The sequence below is a fragment of the Ursus arctos genome, unplaced genomic scaffold, assembly GCF_023065955.2.
Source record: "Ursus arctos isolate Adak ecotype North America unplaced genomic scaffold, UrsArc2.0 scaffold_22, whole genome shotgun sequence".
In the NCBI taxonomy this organism is placed as follows: domain Eukaryota; kingdom Metazoa; phylum Chordata; class Mammalia; order Carnivora; family Ursidae; genus Ursus; species Ursus arctos.
In genome coordinates, this window is record NW_026622897.1 from 38,986,862 (window position 1) to 39,005,395 (window position 18,534).

Consider the following 18,534-nt stretch of genomic DNA (forward strand, 5'->3'; position numbering starts at 1 on the left):
AAACGATTACTATAAGAAAGAAAAAAAAAAAACGAATGTTATGCAAAATGAGAATAGAGTTAGGGAACTCAGTGACTCCATCAAACATAATAACGGCGTTACGGAAGTCACAGAAGAAGAGAGAAAAAGGAGGCAGAAAATTTATTTGAAGTAATGATAGCTAAAAATTTCCCTGTCTGGGAAGGAAACATATACCCAGACCCAGGAGACACAAAGAACCCCCAACAAAATCAACAGAAGCAGATCCACACCAAGATATATTGTGACAAAAATGGCAAATAAAGTGATAAAAAAAAAATTAAAGAAGCAAGAGAAAAAAAGACAATTACATACAAGGGAAAACCCCTTAAGGCTATCATGGGATTTTTTTAACAGAAACTTTCCAAGCCAGAAGGAAGTGGCATGATATAGTCACAGTGCTGCATGGGAAAAATGTGCAGCCAAGAATTCTCTAACCAGCAAGGCTATCATTCAAAATAGAAGGAGAGATAAAGAATTTCCCAGACAAATAAAAACTAAAGAGTTTGTGATCAATAAACCAGCCCTGCAAGAAATATTGAAGGGAGGACTCTTTGAGTGGAAAAGAAAGACCATAAGTGGGAGTATGAAGGAAGGAAACAAACAAAAACCCAGTAAAAATGAATATTTTTTGTAAAGTATCAGTCAAGGACCCACAAAACAAAGGGTTGTAAAACATGACACCATATACCTGAAACATGGGGAGGAGAAGAGGTTCATTTTAATACAGACTACTGTAAGCGGATGTTATATACAAACCTAATAATAAGCACAAATCAAAAACCACTAATATATATACAAGGAATAAAGAGAAAGAAGTCTAAATATATCACCAAAGAAAACCAGCAAACCACGAAAGAGAGAAAGACAAAGGATCAAAGAAAATCTTCAGAAACAACCATGGAACAGGTAATATAGAATGGCAATAAGTATATCTATAAAAATTACTTTGAATGTAAATGGACTAAATGCACACTATCAAAAGACATTGTGACAGAATGGAGAAAAAAGCAGACCCATCAATATGCTGCCTATAAGAGACTCATTTAGACCTAAAGACACCTGCAGATTGAAAGTGAGGGGATGGAGAAACATCTATCATTTAAATGGGTGTCAGAAGAAAGCTGGACTAGCAATACTTATATTGGACAAAGTAAACTTTAAAACAAATAGTTTAACAAAAGACAAAGAAAGACACTATATCATAATAAAGGTGACAATCCAACAAAAAGATATAACAATTGTAAACATTTATGTACCCAACATGGGAGCACCCGAATACATAAATGGTTAATAACAAACATAAAGGAACTAATTGATGATAATATAATAATAGTAGGGGACTTTAACATCCTACTTATATCAAAACACAAATCATCTAAACAGAAAATCAACAAGGAAACAATGGCTTTGAATGACACACTGGAGCAGATGGATTTCACAGATACATTCAGAACATTCCATCCTAAAACAGCAGAATAGACATTCTTTTCAGGTGCACATGGAACATTCTCCAGAATAGATCATATATTAGGCCACAAAACAAGCTCCAACAAATTCAAAAAGATTGAATTCTTACCCCGCGTCTTTTCTGACCACAATGCTATGAAACTAGAAGTCAACCACAGAAATAATTTGGAAAGACCACCTATGCATGGGGGTTAAATAACATGCTACTAAACAATGAATGAGTCAATCAAGAAACCAAAGAAGAAATTAAAAATTACTTGGAAACAAAAGAACAAAAAAAAAAAGAAAAGAAAGAAAGAAAGAAGAAAAAGAGAAAACACAATGCTTCAAAACCTTTGGGATACAGCAAAAGTGGCTCTAAGAGGGAAGTTTGTAGCAATACTGGTCTACCTAAAGAAGCAAGAAATATCTCAAATAAACAACCTAACATTACAGCTAAAGGAGCTAGAAAAAGAACAATGGACAAAATCAACAGAAAGAAGGAAATAATAAAGATTAGAAAAAAAATAAATGATATGGAAGCTAAAAAAACAAACCCACTAGAACAGATGAATGAAACCAGGAGCTAGTTCTTTAAAAAAAATCAATAAAATTGATAAACCTCTAGCCAGACTTATCAAGAGAAAAAGAGAAAGTACTCAAACAAAATCACAAATGAGAGAGGGAAGATAACAACTGATACCACAGAATACAAACAATAATAAGAGAATCTTATGAAAAACTATATGCTAACAAACTGGACAACCTGGAAGAAATGGATGAACTCCTAGCAACATTTAACCTACCAAAACTGAACCGGGAAGAAACAGAAATTTTGAACAGATTGATAACTAGCAAACAAATTGAATCAGTAATCAAAAAATTCCAAAAGCTAAAAGTCTAGTATCAGATAGCTTCACTGGCAAATTCTACCAAACATTTAAAGAAGAGTTAATACCTATTCTTTTCAAACTATACCAAAAAATAGAAAAGGAAGGAAAACTTTCAAATTCATTCTTGAAGGCCAGCATTACCTTCATACCAAAACCAGATAACGACACCACACACAAAAAAGAGAACTACAGGCCAATATCTCTGATGAACACAGATGCAGAAATCCTCAACAAAATATTAGCAAATAGAAGCCACACATGAAAAAATAATTTACCACAACCGAGTGGGATTTATTCCTGGGATGAAAGGCTGGTTCAGTATTCACAAATCAATCAACTTGATACATCACATCAATAAGAGAAAGGATAAGAACCATATGGTCATTTCAATGGATGCAGAAAAATCATTTGACATAGTACAACACCCATTCATAATAAAAACGTTCAAAAAAGTAGATCTAGAGGGAACATATCTCAACATAACAAAGGCCATATGTGAAAAATCCACAGCAAACGTTATCCTTTATGGGAAAAAACTGAGAGATTTTCCTCTAAGATCAGGAACAAGACCGGGATGTCCACTCTCACCACTTTTATTCAACATAGTACTGGAAGTCCTAGCCAGCACAGACAACAAAAAGAAATAAAAGGCATCCAAATTGGTAAGGAAGAAGTAAAACTTTCACTATTTGCAGATGACATGATACTCTATATAGAAAACCCAAAAGACTGCATAAAAAACTGCTAGAACTGATAAATTCAATAAAGTCACAGGATACAAAATTAATATACAGAAACCGGTTGCATTTCTATACACCAATAATGAAGCAGCAGAAAGATAAATTAAGAAAACAACCTCATTTACAGTTGCACCAAAAATAGTTAGATACCTAGGAATTAACCTAACCAAAGAGATGAAAGACCTATACTCTAAAAACTCAAAACACTGATGAAAGAAACCGAAGATGACAGAAAGGAATGCAAAGACATTCTGTGCTCATGGATTAGAAGAACAAATATTATTGACATGTCTATACTACCCAAAGCAATCTACACATTCAGTGCAATCCCTATCAAGGTACCAACAGCATTTTTCACAGAAAATTACAGGGCAAATAATCCTAAAATTTGTATGGAAACATGAAAGACTCTGAATAGTCAGAGTAATATTGAAAAAGAAAACAAAAACTTGGAAGTATCACAATTCCAGACTTTAAGTTATACTACAAAGCTATAGTAATCAAAACAGTAAGGTAACAGCACAAAAATAGACTCAGATCAATGGAACAAAATAGAAAACCTAGAAATAAACCCACAATTATATGGCCAGTTAATTTTTGACAAAGAAGGAGAGAATGTCCAATGGGAAAAAGATAGTTTCTTTAACAAATGGTGCTGGGAAAACTGGACAGCAACATGCAAAAGAATGAAACTGGACCACTTTCTTACACTGTACACAAAAATAAATTGAAATGGATTAAAGACCTAAATGTGAGATCTGAAACCATAAAAATCCCAGAAGATAACACAGGTATAACTTCTCTGACTTTGGCTCTAACAACATTTTTCTAGATGTCTCCTGAGGCAAGAGAAACAAAAGCAAAAATAGACTTTTGGATTACATCAAAAATAAAAAGTTTCTGCAAAGCAAAGGAAACAACCAATCAAACTAAAGGGAACTTACAGAATGGGAGATGTTTGCAAACGGCATATCTGATAAAGGGTTAGTATCCAAAATATATAAAGAACTTGTAAAACTCAGCACCCAAAAACCAAATAATCCAATTAAAAAATGGGCAGAAGACATGAACAGACATTTTTCCAGATGGCCAAGAGAAACATGACAAGATGCACATCACTTATCATGAGGGATATGCAAATCAAAACTACAATGTGATATCACCTCAACCCTGTCAGAATGGCTAAAATCAAAAATACAAAAAGTGTTGATGAGGATATGGAGACAAAGGAACTCTCTTGCATTGTTGGTGGGAATGCAAACTGGTGTAGCCACTGTGGAAGCCTGGATGGAAGTTCTTCAAAAAGTTAAAAATGAAACTACCTTATGATCCAGTTATCAGGCTACTGGGTATTTACCCAAAGGATATAAAAACACTAATTCAAAGGGTTACAGGCACGCTTGTGTTATTGCAGAATTATTTACAATACCCAAGATATGGAAGCAACCCAGTGTCCATCGATAGATGAATGGATAAAGAAGAAGTGGTGTGTGTGTGTGTGTGTGTGTGTGTGTGTATGTGTAATGGAATACTATTCAGTCATAAAAAATAATGAAATCTTGCCATTTGCACCAGTGTGGATGGAGGTAGGGAGTATAGTATTAAGTGAAATAATTCAGTCAGAGAAAGACAAATACCATATGATTTCACTCATATTTGGAATTTACAAAACAAAGATGTATGGAAGTGTTGAATCACTGTATCATATACTGTATATTAACTGGAAATAAATAAAAACCTTAAAAAGAAATCAAAGAGCAAAGGTAAAAATGAGAGAGAGAGCAAGACTCAAACTCTTAACTATAGAGAACAAACTGATGGTTACCACAGGGGAGGTGAGTGGGAGGATGGGTTAGATAGGTGATGGGGATCAAGGAGTGCACTTGTTTGATGAGCACTGGGTGATGTGTGGAATTGTTGAATCACTGTATTTTACACCTGAAACTAACGTAACACTGTATGTTAACTGGGATTAAAATTTTAAAAAATTTAAAAAGAATATAAAAGGACATTTCATCAAAGAAGAAATATAAACCATAATAAGTATTTTAAGTTTTTTTATATAAATATTGTAAGTTTCAATGTCACATGTATTAAGAAAACAATGCAATTTAGTAAATGCAGCAGGATATTATTGTAACTTATAAGAAGATGATGTACATAGTTAGTGAAGGTATGGGAAACTGACTACACTTTTGCTTTTCTGGTGGGAACTTGTTCAGTCAATCCAAAGGTAAATTTGGCAACTTATTTCAACAAAGTTTAAATGTGGGAGATAACTGAAATGATTTGTATTGGACAGAATTTACTTAAGAGGAATTATCAGTCATGAGCAAAACAATAAATTGTATAAATATGTTGATGCAAGAGTTACAATATAAAAATTTAGAATCATCTGAAGTGGCACAAATGAATGGAATAAATATGCCAAGATGGTTTGATGAAAATGGAATGTAATATGGTTATAAAAAGTTCTGTTTGCAAATTAAAGACAATAAAAATATTGATTGGTTGAGGGGAAGAGTTTAAACCAGAATGTACAGTATTATTCAGGTTTGTTTAAGTTCGTGTGTGTTATGTATCAAAATATTAGCAGTAGGATTATAATTCTTATTTTTATACTTATATTTTAATAATGAATGATGAGTAAGCTTACAATAATGAACATATATTTCCTTTATAATCCGGAAAAAAAAAATAAAGGATAAAAAGAGTTTGTTGTAGAAATTCAGATTTTGGTTTTCCACATATCACTAAATAGTCTTTCAACAGGTTCCTCTTATCCCCACCTCCTAAATGAAGGGAATCCTTTAGATTCTCTCTTTATGCCTCTATTGTTACAGCGTACGTGTCCCTGAGATCTCTTCTTCTGCACTCTCTGTAACATCTTAATGAATGTCTCCTGGGTCATGATTTCATCATACCTGACCACCTGCACTGCCTGCTGCTGGTTCCCAGGACTTCAGACTATCAATTCTTAGTGAACGTGTGAAATTTCCCATCATAGTTTTCTCAAATTTGCTCCTACTTCTCGTTTCTTTAATTCTCTGTTAATGCTGGTATTATTTCTTGTTATCAAAATTAACTTTTTCTCCCCCCCACCTTGTTTCTCACACCAACATCTTTCAATTTCTCTTTCTTACTGGGATATATAAACACCTTTACCCCTATCAAATAAGTGGTCTTTTATCATCGCATGTACCCAGTCTGCCTTTTAATCCATATGTTCTACACTGTCCTCACTTTAATCTTCTTGAAATGCTGCTTTGACAAATCAACATCTTCCTCAAGCTTTTGTCCTGTCTATATGATGAAGTTTGCACTCATTCTATCTTATGCCTTAACTCTCATTTCTTATTATTCCAAACTTGCAATCTACTGAAACATAACTTTTCTTGACTCTATTCTCTCTCTGAAACTCCTCTCCTTTTATCTCCACCACTCTAAACCTCTTCATTTTTCAGAGTCCAGCTTAAATTCTTTCTCCTCTGCAGATGATTTGACAAATATCGCGATTTGACAAAAATCACGATTAGGCTTTTTCCTTTATCTTAAGTTGATGTAGGTAGCTTATTGTAGTTGGGGAAGAATTTATGTACCTGAGAACTCTATGGTTTTTCTTAAGAAATTAACTTGTTTTTTTAGCAGGATGACTTTACTCTCCCCTTCATCTTGTAAACAACAGTTTATACATATTGTTCTGGCATGAATATTCCTAATGCTCCCTCTCAGTTTTAAAAGTTGGGACAATAAATTACATGGTTATGCCACTTATCCAGCACAAAATACATAGCAACGGTTGCTAGTGGATATATGAGCAAGTGCCTTCTAGTGAACCACATGCTATGAGCTTAAGTACTAAAGAGAATCACCTTAAAGAAAAGAATGCCTTTCTAAATCTTGTACTGGAAAGCAATTAAACTGTAGTATTCCTTAATCTCTGTACATTCTGGATGACTTTTCAAAGCAGATTTGGTATACTGAATATAGTTGTTTAGATTGGAGATGATAGAAAACATCTATTACTGACAAACGGTAAGAGCAATTATTTTCTTTTATCCCTCTTTGTGCCCCTACTCCCCATCTTTTGATGACATGGGATTGTGTGTGGCCAGTGAGTTTCTGAGGAAATAACTTAATACTCTTAGGTCAGGGGACCCCAAGACTACTCCTAGGTTTGGAGATTTGCCAGGAGGACTCACTGCTATGATTTTTTACAGTGAAAAGATATAAAGAAAAATCAGCAGAAGTGCATAGAATGAAGACTAGGGGAAAGCAGGCACAAACTTGCAAAGTCCTCTCCCAGTGGAGACAAAACATGCTTAATTCCCCCAGCCATAAGTTGTGACAGCACATGTAAAATGTTGTCTATTAGAAGCTCATTATAGACCGAGTGTCCATAGTTTTTATAGGGGGGCTGGTCACATAGGTACTCTCTGCTTATCATATCCTTAAATTCCAGACTCCCAGGAGGAAAGCAGGTGTTCAAAATAAATCATACTGTTGGCACAATTTAGGCATAGTGAACTACTCTTACCTGTTAGGGTGGTAGGTACCCTCCTGAAATCCACATTCCCAGATGCCAGCAAGGACCATCCTTGAAAACAGGCCTTTCAGTGGTGAGCATTCAGGACTCCTGTGCTAACTCTTTTCTTTACAACTTTGTTGACCACAAATAGCCATCTTATATGGTAAAGGTGTCTCAACATTTTAGTTTGTTCCCATGAGCTAGTCTATACAATCAATGTCATTATTTTTTAAAGTAAAGTAAAGCTTCAGAGGTAACTAGTGGCATAGAATGTTATCTCTGAGATTGAAAATATTCTCACATCATTGACACCCAGTGTTGTACTAGAGCTTTCTTTTGGAGAGCTGATTTTCTTATCTCTTTCTAACTTCCACATTCAATGATGTTAGGTTTGTGGTTTGGAACTGGCTATTTTGGGGATATTTATACCACAAAAACCAGCATATACTGCAAATCAGGCATTCCTACCAGAGACCAAGTTGTTAGACATTGATTAGCCTACCACCACCAGTACCTCCTTACCATTTCTCCTGTAAATACTGTGTTCTTCTAACAGTGATAAGAAGAAAATATATAGAGATATATATCCTAAACTATCTTCTGGGAGCTGAGAAGCTTCTGGTCCAAATTTTCTACCTGATTTATATGTTCTTTTGTATATTAATTTGGAAACTTGGAATTCTCAACTTCAAAAATCTCTAATGAGTTGCTAATAATATTGGGTTATTTTTATTTATATAAATAAGTTTATAGTAAACACATAATTTTTACTAAGGTGTTTCAAATGAAATTTTAATATGCTGTGATGTTCAAGCCAACAAACTGAATTTTATCTTTTTTAAAGCTTTTATATGTGAAATTATCATTGTAAAATGGCTCCAAAGCATTTTCTATTCCCAAATTATTGTTGGTGGATACTTATAATTCCAGAGAGTCCATTCTTTTCTTTTCATCTGCTTTTAGTAATCTCAGCTGGCAGTAAAGAGTACAAAATTGGGAAAGAAAAATTAAATTACGATTCTCTACTAAAACAAGATCAGTTTTAAAGAGGACATCAGAAGATGATAGTGAGCATGGAGGAGAGGCAACATCAAAAAAAAAAAAAGAGAAAATTTGCTCAATAACACTTTCTCACACTTTATCAGTAGAACCTTTATGCAGTATGCGTAATAAACGTGCATAATATTGATAGAGCATGATTCACTAGGTTAGAACAATTGAATTTTTTTTTGTTTGGCTCTGCCACCAGTATTCTCTAAGACTTTACCTAATGATGTGACTCTACTGAATATTCTCAAATGATTCTCACTCAGTTAAAATCCAAATTTGTTACAAAGTATCTAAGATTTTTTAAAGTGTGATGCCAACCTTACTTTACCCTTCTGTCCTCTAATTTTTTACTCTGTAGGCAAACTCTGTCAGTATCTTTCATGCCTCTTTACTTTTTCATAGGAGTGGCTATTTTTTTTATCTTTCGCTATTCACTGCCAGTTGTTCATCTTAAGAGTCAGCGCATACCACCACCATTTTCTTCCTGAATTTAGTTTCTTTTCCTATGATGCCATAGATTTCCATATATATTTATATGCTTTCTTTATATTTTTTGTGGTGAATGTAGTATGCTTACTCTCCCCGCCCCCATCTTCACACTCAATATCATATAAACTCTGGTGGGCAAGGACTGTGTTCTCCTCGTCTCTGTAAGTTCAAAACATAATAATAATTGCTATATTAAAACTTTTTGTAGAACTTAATTTTTAATAAAGATTTTGAAGTAGAACAGGATTGAGTCCTTTTCTATGTGGAACCATAAATAATTACTCTTTGTGTCATCATTTGCCTTTTTTTTACTCTTCAGGCAGATACACAGATTGACCGAGAACATCAAAATTTTTATGAAGCATCACTAGAATATGTCTTTAAAATTCAAGAGGTTCAAGAAAAAAAGAAGTTTGAATTTGTTGAACCAGTAAGTTTCTGTTTCCCTACAAAATAGTAGTTCCAACACATACTATGAAAACAAAATTTGTAACATTTTTCTATTGAAAATTGTGATTTTTAAAAAGGAAGGGAAGTGTAGAGGAGGGTAAATAGGTGGAGTATAGAGCACTATTAGGGCAGTGGAACTATCCTATATAACACTATAATAGTGAATACATGTCATTATACATGTGTCAAAACTACAGAATGTACAATGGAAAGAATAAACCCTAATTTACAATATGGAGGTTAGTTAATAATAATGTATCAATATTAGGTTATCATTTGTAACAAATGTACCACATTAATGCAAGATGTTAATAATGGGAGAAACTGTGTGGTGGAGGTTGAGGGAATATACGAGAGCTCTTTATATTTTCTACTCAATTTTTATATAAACCTAAAACTGCTCTTAAAAATAGTTTATTAATGTAAAAATTAAAAGGGTTTACATTATATATAACTAAGTAAATATAGCTCACCACTAAAGTGACCCATTTACTAAACCTTTAGGTAAAAGGAGAAAACATAAGGTTATATTTCTCCCTTTGTTCCCTTCCACTTCTTTGCAAGGCTGGGATCTGCCTGACTTCCTTATGAAGTCATTTATTTTCCTAAGTCAGTGTAAAAAGTTATGGATTCCCTAATGTAAATTGCATTACAGGAAAGAACAGGTGGCTGGTCTTTATAAGTTTACTTCATTTTCTTAGCATTTTTCCTCAAGTACTACCATAATATTTTACAGTATTGCCTGAGTAGGCATCTTCATAATGCATCGTCTGTGATAAATCAAGGTAAGTTCTGTAAGTCAAGATAATCTTCTGTTCATATATAATGTTCAATTCCCATGAGATGAGAGAATAACAATAGTTAAATACGTAGATAATCTAAAAGATTATTTAATCCATATTTTTCTACATCAGTTGTTAAAAAATCTGTTTATAATAAGAAATAAAATACCTGTTTCTATTTTAGTAGAGATGGTGGGGAGAAGAAAAAAGAAGACACGTTTTAAAATCTATTTGATGAAATTCATTTCTTGATGGAAACCCATCAATGATTCCCTAAGGATGATGGGAAACAGGCAGAGCAGAGACTGGGAAGTGTTCTAGTCCCTGCCTGGCACCCAGCCACTCCTGTTTCACTTCTCTCCCTCCACCTGAAGCAACCTGACTCTCTCCTATAAATTGGGCACTTGGCAAGTTTATAAAACTAACACTTCAGCTAGACAAACTTAAGGAACTGGAGACCACAATGCAGGCTCAGCGATATAATTTTTACCTTTTAGTTGGAGTAACAGTCTTAACTACAAGTACTGTTTGCCAAACAGCTAAGCCCTTAAATTCCTTAGAATGAGTTAGTAACCTCTTAGTTAGATGTTAGGGGGATCTCATTAAATTTTACATGAGTTAGGGGTCTTCTGAAGCTTACCTGTGCCTCATTGAGAACTAGGCAGCCTAACAACTCCCAGTCTAGGAAGATGACCAGTACTTATAATTCCTATTCCCCTTCTCATTGACAAAATCCTGCCTCTGAATCTTCCCATGATTTGTTGAAGCCTCTCTATGTGCTGGGAAACTTCCTCCTTAGGACCTGTTTCTTGGGATTTCTGAATTTTAGCTCTTTTTGACACTAAACTTGTGATATATGCCCATTATATCTGATGGTATTTTTTCATACTTCTTTTTTACCTGCTCCCATTTCTTTCAGATACTATGCTCATCTGCTATGTTGTTTTTCTTCCTTGCACCTAGAATGACCCTTTCACACCTGTAATTCCCTTCTCTCTCTCCCCTGGGGAGCGACATGTCTGAAGAGGGACATTTGGGTAGCCTATTACCCTGTTAAAGCCTCTTTTATAGTCTATCCTGTCTGGGAACAGTGAACTAGACCATTCTGTCAGATGATACCATATATATAAGGAGAAGACTGTAAAATTGTTTGCTCACAGGTGACTGATGGAATGGTAAGAATTTGTGAATTCCTTTGGTAATACATGTAGAGAGGTGGAAACTGTGCTTCAATTGAAATGGGTTTTCTTCTTTCCCTCTACCATATCCCATATTGGGATGGTCTGATAAATCTTCTGTAATGCATACCTTTTTTGTGACACCACAATCAAAACCAATGTTGAACTTGTCCTTCTTCCAAAATATTTTCTTGGCTGCTATATTTTTCTTATTGGAATGTCTAGCCAAACCAAAATGGTGCTGTCAGTTTAGTCTTGGTCTCATTTCTAGCCATACAGCTTCATCCATGGGGTTCTATTTAATTTCCTTTGTAGTAATGAAAAGAATGGAAATGGAAGCAATGAAACATGGGCATGTTGCTCTTTAGGTTATGTACTTACAAATTAATTTTGAGGAAAGAAATTTTTTTTAATTTCAAAAACAAAGTTCCCAGGAGCTATAAACATTAAATAATTAAGAAAACTTTAATATTTTTACCCATTTTGTTCTACAGAAAATCCAATTCCTGTTGCATTATTGTTTCATATTGCAGAAATCTAGTACTCTACTCTAGTTTTGGCCCGTATTTATTTAACAAATAAACATTAGAGTAAAGTAAAATGCCCCAAGGATGGGATCTATCTTCTATAGATTATAAGATACAGAGTAGAATAGAAACTGTAAGTAGGGAATGATAGTTGACACTATCATAAAGTAAGAATGTTGATATATTTGAGATAATTTTACATTGTTTCAATCAATATCAAGATCTTATTGCTTGCCAAAAAATTTCTACAGAATATTCAGGAGGTACAGTAGTACACCCATTTTATCCACAGGTATATGTTCCAAGACCCCCAGTGGATACCAGAAACCAAGGGTGGTCCTGCCCCCATATATACTATGGTTTTTTCCTGTATATACATACATACCTACAGTAAAGTTTGATTTATAAATTAATCACAGTAAAAGATTAGCAATAATAACTAGTAATAGAACAATTATAACAATATGCTGTAATAAAGTTATGTGAATGTGGTCTCTTTTCAAAATATCTTACTGTACTCACCCTTCTTGTGGTGATGTGAGATGATAAAACGCCTATATGATGAGATGAAGTGAATAATGTAGGCATTGTTAATATATTGTTATTGTTAGGCTACTTTGACCTATGATATGTCAGGAAGATTATCTGCTTTCACACCATGGTTGACTGTGGGTAACTGAACCACAGAAAGCAAAACCTTGGGTAAGAGGATATTACTATATTAGAAATAAATATTCCTACAGTGTCATTATTTCAAGGAAAAGCCAGTTCTAATACATAGAAGAATGGGGGACATTTATATATATTTTTAAAACTATGTAATTGTTCTTAAAAGATACAGAAAATCAGCTCTTTAAACTCGGTTCTCCATTAGGTATGTAGTTTTAATGGCCTTTTCCCCCTCCCCCATTTATCATATCTTATATAGAAAATGATTGTAGTTAACTGATTTCTAGACCTACACTTCCAGTATGGTAGCAACTACCCATATATGGCTATCAGGCACTCAAAATGATAGTCTAGATTAAGATGATCTGTAAATGTAAAACACATACTAGATTGCAAAGGTTTGGTACAAAAAAGTATATAAAATATCACAAAACCTCTTTTATATTGCTTAAATATTGAAATGATAATATTTTAGATAAATCATATTAAGTAAAATACTACATTTCACTTACTTTAAAATTTTTTTATGTAGCTACTAGAAAATTTAAAATTTCACATTGGTTTGCATTTATTCACATTATGTTTCTGTCAAACAGTGCTAGACTTCATCCTTTCAGATTTGCCAACAAGATATATGAGGTTAGGTCTAGAATGGGGGAAAAGAACAGAGAAGGAAAAACCCATCTCCTGACTCTTGATCTTAAGATTCTCCTACTTCTCAGAGTTGCTTGGAGCTTATAAGAATTTTGAAAGGTTAGGAGAAAAAGCTTCTGAAGTATGCTGAACATGAACAGCTTACCTAAGGGAATTGAGCCCTAGTGTATTTGAAATATATTATGGTACATGAAAGTTTGTGGCTCAGAAATGCAGAGAATCTTTTTATGACTTAACTGCCTTACGGTTCATTCAGCTGCAATTTGTGTATGTTTTGATTACATTCTTTTGCATACTAAGCTGGAACTAACGTTTTGTGAGCAACTACTGTGTCATGTGTTTTCTCTGTGTGATCACATGGCCCATACAACAGCTTTAATATTAGGTAATTGCTATTTGCCCAGATGAGGAAGTTAAGTCACAGGAAGATTGTTAGTTGCCTGAGATCACAAACGTAAAGAGAGGGAGACCCAGAAATCCAGACCCCAAAGCTGAAGTCCTGTATAGTACCATTTACTGTCTCAATGGCCACCTGATTATAACAAATAGTCCTTCCTTGACACTTGCTCTGACCAAATAAAATGGATGGCTATAGAAAATTGTACTGTAATTTTAAGTCCTTAAAATTAGAAGAAAATATGAGGTTGACCTTTATTTTGGTAAAGGTGCTTGAATCAGTGCACCTATCTGTCCATTTATTCATTCTTCCATCCTTGTTTTTATCATCCTTTTTAAGAATTTGCCCTCTCCCCGACCAGGCTACAGTTGACACACCACCTTTTGTGTAGCGACAGACAAGTATAATGCCTGAGAGGTAATAACATAGAATTTGGCTCTAGTCTTACAGCTGTGCAAATCTGACTTGTTTTCAAACTCTGTGTGCCTTAGGTTTTTATCTGTAAATTGGGAATAAAAACTGTGTTTCCCAGAATTGTGGTGAGGCTCATCCAATGCAGGTAACACACAGCAATTGCCTGGTGCATCATTAGCATCAGTAAGGTATCAGCTAGTATTGAGCTCTCACATTGACTGTTAGCACTAGATATGAAAACCATATTGATGAATTGTTTTTTAATGTGGCTTCAAAGCCAGATATAACTGTTTCAAAAACACATTTTTAATTTTAACGTGCTTTAAAATATACATCTAAGTACTATAAGAGCATGTTCTTATTAGAGTATTCTTTTTAGACTTGTTTTTAGTCTTTTTGTATTATGTTTAAAATTAATATGAAAAATGAAAATAAACCATTATATGTAAGCTAAAACATACTGTTTTTGACACTCTGCCCTTAGTCTGTTAAATTTAATTTTAAATCTCTTGTTAAAGAAAATGTCACTCAATCTGTTTAATATGTGTTAGCTTTTTAGCTTATTATATCATGAAATATACTAGAAAATACTTTTTGGGTTGTCTAAAGTTTGAATAATTTTGAGACTCAATAAACTTGCTAAGTTAAAGTCAAATAGTATATAGAACTGCAGGTCTTGAAAGTTAAACCTTTTTGTGTTCTTTTTCAGTATGATTCATTAGCTTTAATATAGAAAATTTAGTTTAGGATAAAGTAAAGTGAGCAAATAACACAATGTTTTTTTTTTTTTTTTCAAAACTCTGTAAGACTAAAGGCTAAATTTCTAACCTACTGAAAACCTAAATACAGTCATTCTATAAAAATGAAAGAATAAAGCTGTCCTCAGATCATACATCTTAAAATCTGTTTGGTCTTTGGATTTAGTTCTAGCTACCGTTAACTGAAAATCTGAAGTTTACAAAAGCAATTGGATAGTGAACCGAATTTTGGAAAAGTAAGAAAAACACATTGCATTGGTTTTGTTGACTCATCCCTTTGTACCTCGTGTTAGAAATCAGTCATGTGAAGACCTTATCTAAATGTAGCTTCTGTTGAACTTTATTTTTTTTATTTTTTGTAGTTACAGTGTTTTATTTAAATGTAGTTAGTCAACATACAGTGCAATACTAGTTTCAGGTGCAGAATCCAGTGATCCATCACCCACACACAACACCTAGTGTCTACTACCACAACTGCCTCCCCAATACCCATCACCCATCCAACCCTTCCCTCACCCCAGCAACTCTCAGTTTGTTCTCTATAGTTAAGTGTCTGTTTAATGGTTTGCCTCTCTCTTTTTTTGTTCACCCTATGTTCATTTGTTTCTTAAATTCCATGTATGAGTGAAATCATATTCTCTTATTTCGCTTAGCAGAATACTCTCTAGCTCTGTCCACGTCATTGCAAATAGCAAGAGTTCATTCTTTTTGATGGCTGATGAATATATATACACACGTATACACACACACACACACACACACACACACACACACATATGATCTGTTTGTGATTCTTCTTTATCCATTCATCAGTCAATGAACATATGGACATTTGGGCTCTTTCCATAATTTGGCCATTGTTCATAATGCTGCTGTAAACATTGGAAGGCATGTATCTCTTTGAATCAGTATTTTTGTATCCTTTGGGAAATACCTAGTAGTATAATTGCTGGGTTGTAGAGCAGATCTATTTTTAAGTCTTTGAGGAGCCTCCATACTATTTTCTAGAGTGGTTGCACCATTTGCATTCCCACCAACAGTGCAAGAGGGTTCCCCTTTTTCCTTATCCTTGCCAACACCAGTTGTTTCCTTTGCTGTTAATTTTAGCCATTCTGACAGGTACGAGGTGATATCTAATTGTAGTTTTGATTTGCATTTCCCTGATGATGAGTCATGTTGAGCATCTTTTCATTTGTCTGTTAGCCATCTGTATGTCTTCTTTAATCACCTTGTTGGCTTTAGTTCTTTGTTTTTTTCTGTTTCTTTACCATAGAAGTTTACCTCCAGCCACTTCATCTGAGTTCCATGAAATCTTGGAAATTTGCCTTTGGGAACTCTACAGATTCTTGACTGCTGATGCAATATATAGCCATGATTTCAGAAAGTTTTGCCTTTTTTTTTTTTTTTTTTTTGGCATCTATGCACATGTCTGTCCATTCATTCATTTGTTGTTTCTTTCATCATCCTCTTTAAAAATTGTCTCCCCAGGCTGCTTTTCATCTTTGGCTCTCTTTTCTTTAATTTTCTCATTTATTTGATTATATTTTTTATACTCTTTCATTTCCATTCAATAAATTGCTCTGAATATCTATTCATTAAACTTAAAGTATTCAGTAGTTATTTTGAGGCTATCAGCTAAGATATTTATCTCTAAGTTTCCTCCAAGTAAGGAACAGCAAAGAGTACAGGTTTAACTCATAGACTGGACACTTGTACTGGATGAAAATTGATACCTTGCTTTTGGTCTATGTTTCCAATCTTCTTAAAGGTTTCAATGGCCAAATGTAGAGTTATTACATGAGATTTGGATTTCTTTCAATGAATTATAGTACTCTGTGTATGTGAAGTATATATTTTTTAAAAGCACTCTTATTGGGGTGTAATTCAACATAACCATACAATTCACTCATCTTTAGTTAATTTTTGTCTGTGGTGTGAGGTAGGGTTACAACTTCATTCTTTTGCAATGGTTATCCAGTAGTCTACAAATCACTTGCTGAAAAGACTATTCTTTACCCATTGTATGGTCTTGGTGCCATTGCTGAAAATAAGTTGACCATAGATGTGTAGGCTTATTTTTAGGTTCTCAATTCTTAGACATTGATTTAATGTCTATACTTGTGCTGGTGTCATGTTGTGTTGATTACCATTGTTTTGTATTGAGTTTTGAAATGGAAAAGTGTGAGTCTAAATACTTAGTTCTCCTTTTTCAAGATTGTTTTGATGGTCTGGGTCCCTTGCAATTCCATATGAATTTTAGCATCAGCATGTCAGTTATCATAAAGAAGTCCATCTGGACTTCTCACAGAGATTGCGTTGAATCTGCACATCATTTTGGGGATTATTGCCATCTTAACAGTATTAAGTCTTCTAATTCATGAGCATGATGTACTCTACTTTTATTTAAACTTTCTTTAATTCCTTAAATAGTGTTTTGTACTTTTCAAGTTATGAATTTTGTACTTAAAAATTATTCCTCAGTATTTAATTCTTTTGAAACTATTATAAATGGAACTAATTTCATTTTCAGATTGTTCATTCCGAGCATATAGAAATAAAGTTGACTTTTGTGAATTGATTTTTGTAACCTGCCACATTGCTGAACTTGTTTATCAGTTCTAGTAGTTTTGGTAGTGGATTCCCTAAGATTTTCAGTGATTAATTTCTTAGGAGACAAGGAATGAATCACACCATTATAAGAGCCTTTATATCCCAGTTCTTCTGCTCAGTTCGAGCAACAGTCCTGGAATTACTGCATCAGTTCCTTCAGAGTTCTTCCCCTCACTCCCATGCTAGTCCCCAACTCCTTTTCTTACTTTTTTCTGCCATTCACAGTATCATTGGTAACTATGGGCCTGTAAGACTTGAAACTTGGTGATTAAAGGGCTGGGGAATTATGAATATTTTGTCCTTTGCTGTCTTGCAGTCAATTTTGCTAAATGTAGTATCGATGTTTATATTTGGTCAGGTTATTGGAGTGACAAATAGTAATTTGATTCTAAAACCCCTGGGAATAATAAAGTGCTATATAAGCTTTTACTGATGATAAAAATGATTTAATATTTTTGGGTTTCCTGGGTGGCTTGGTCAGTTAAGCATCTGTCATGATCCTGGGGTCCTTATTTATTTATTTGAGAGAGAGAGAGAGAGCACAGGAGCTCACAAACTGGGGGAAGAGGAGAGGGACAAGCAGACTCCCCGCTGAGCAGGGAACCCAGTAGAAGGCTCCATCCCAGGACTCTAGGATTATGATCTGAGCCGAAGGCAGACGCTTAACTATCTGAGCCATCCAGGCACCCGAAAGTGATTTATTTTTAAAACCTAATTTGTCACTTCAGTAGTTTTTGTAATTGTTATTATTTTAAAGGTCCGGTTTACCTTAAGCTAAGCTGAAACAGTAGTCTTTCCCACACTGCTCCACTCACTCAGGCAGATTGAACAAAGAAAATGACATGTAGGAAATGCAATTCGTAAAGATTTTCAGACTGTCCTATTAATTTACCTTAATTTAGCATCATGGAAGTTGTTGAGGAGAAAA

The 18,534-nt window shown here is 34.2% G+C and overlaps 1 protein-coding gene across 10 annotated transcripts in view; it reads left to right on the plus strand.

The window, feature by feature from the left end:
- Positions 1–18,534, plus strand: part of ARHGAP42 (Rho GTPase activating protein 42) — a 317,870-nt gene that overhangs the window by 209,875 nt on the left and 89,461 nt on the right. For 8 of the 10 annotated variants that reach the window (XM_048217115.2, XM_048217118.2, XM_048217117.2 and 5 more), the window contains one exon: positions 9,487–9,597. The exons of the other annotated variants lie outside the window; for them this stretch is intronic. In XM_048217115.2, the coding sequence (XP_048073072.1) occupies positions 9,487–9,597 (111 nt within the window). The remainder of the gene's footprint in view (positions 1–9,486; positions 9,598–18,534) is intronic. 10 annotated transcript variants of the gene reach the window in all.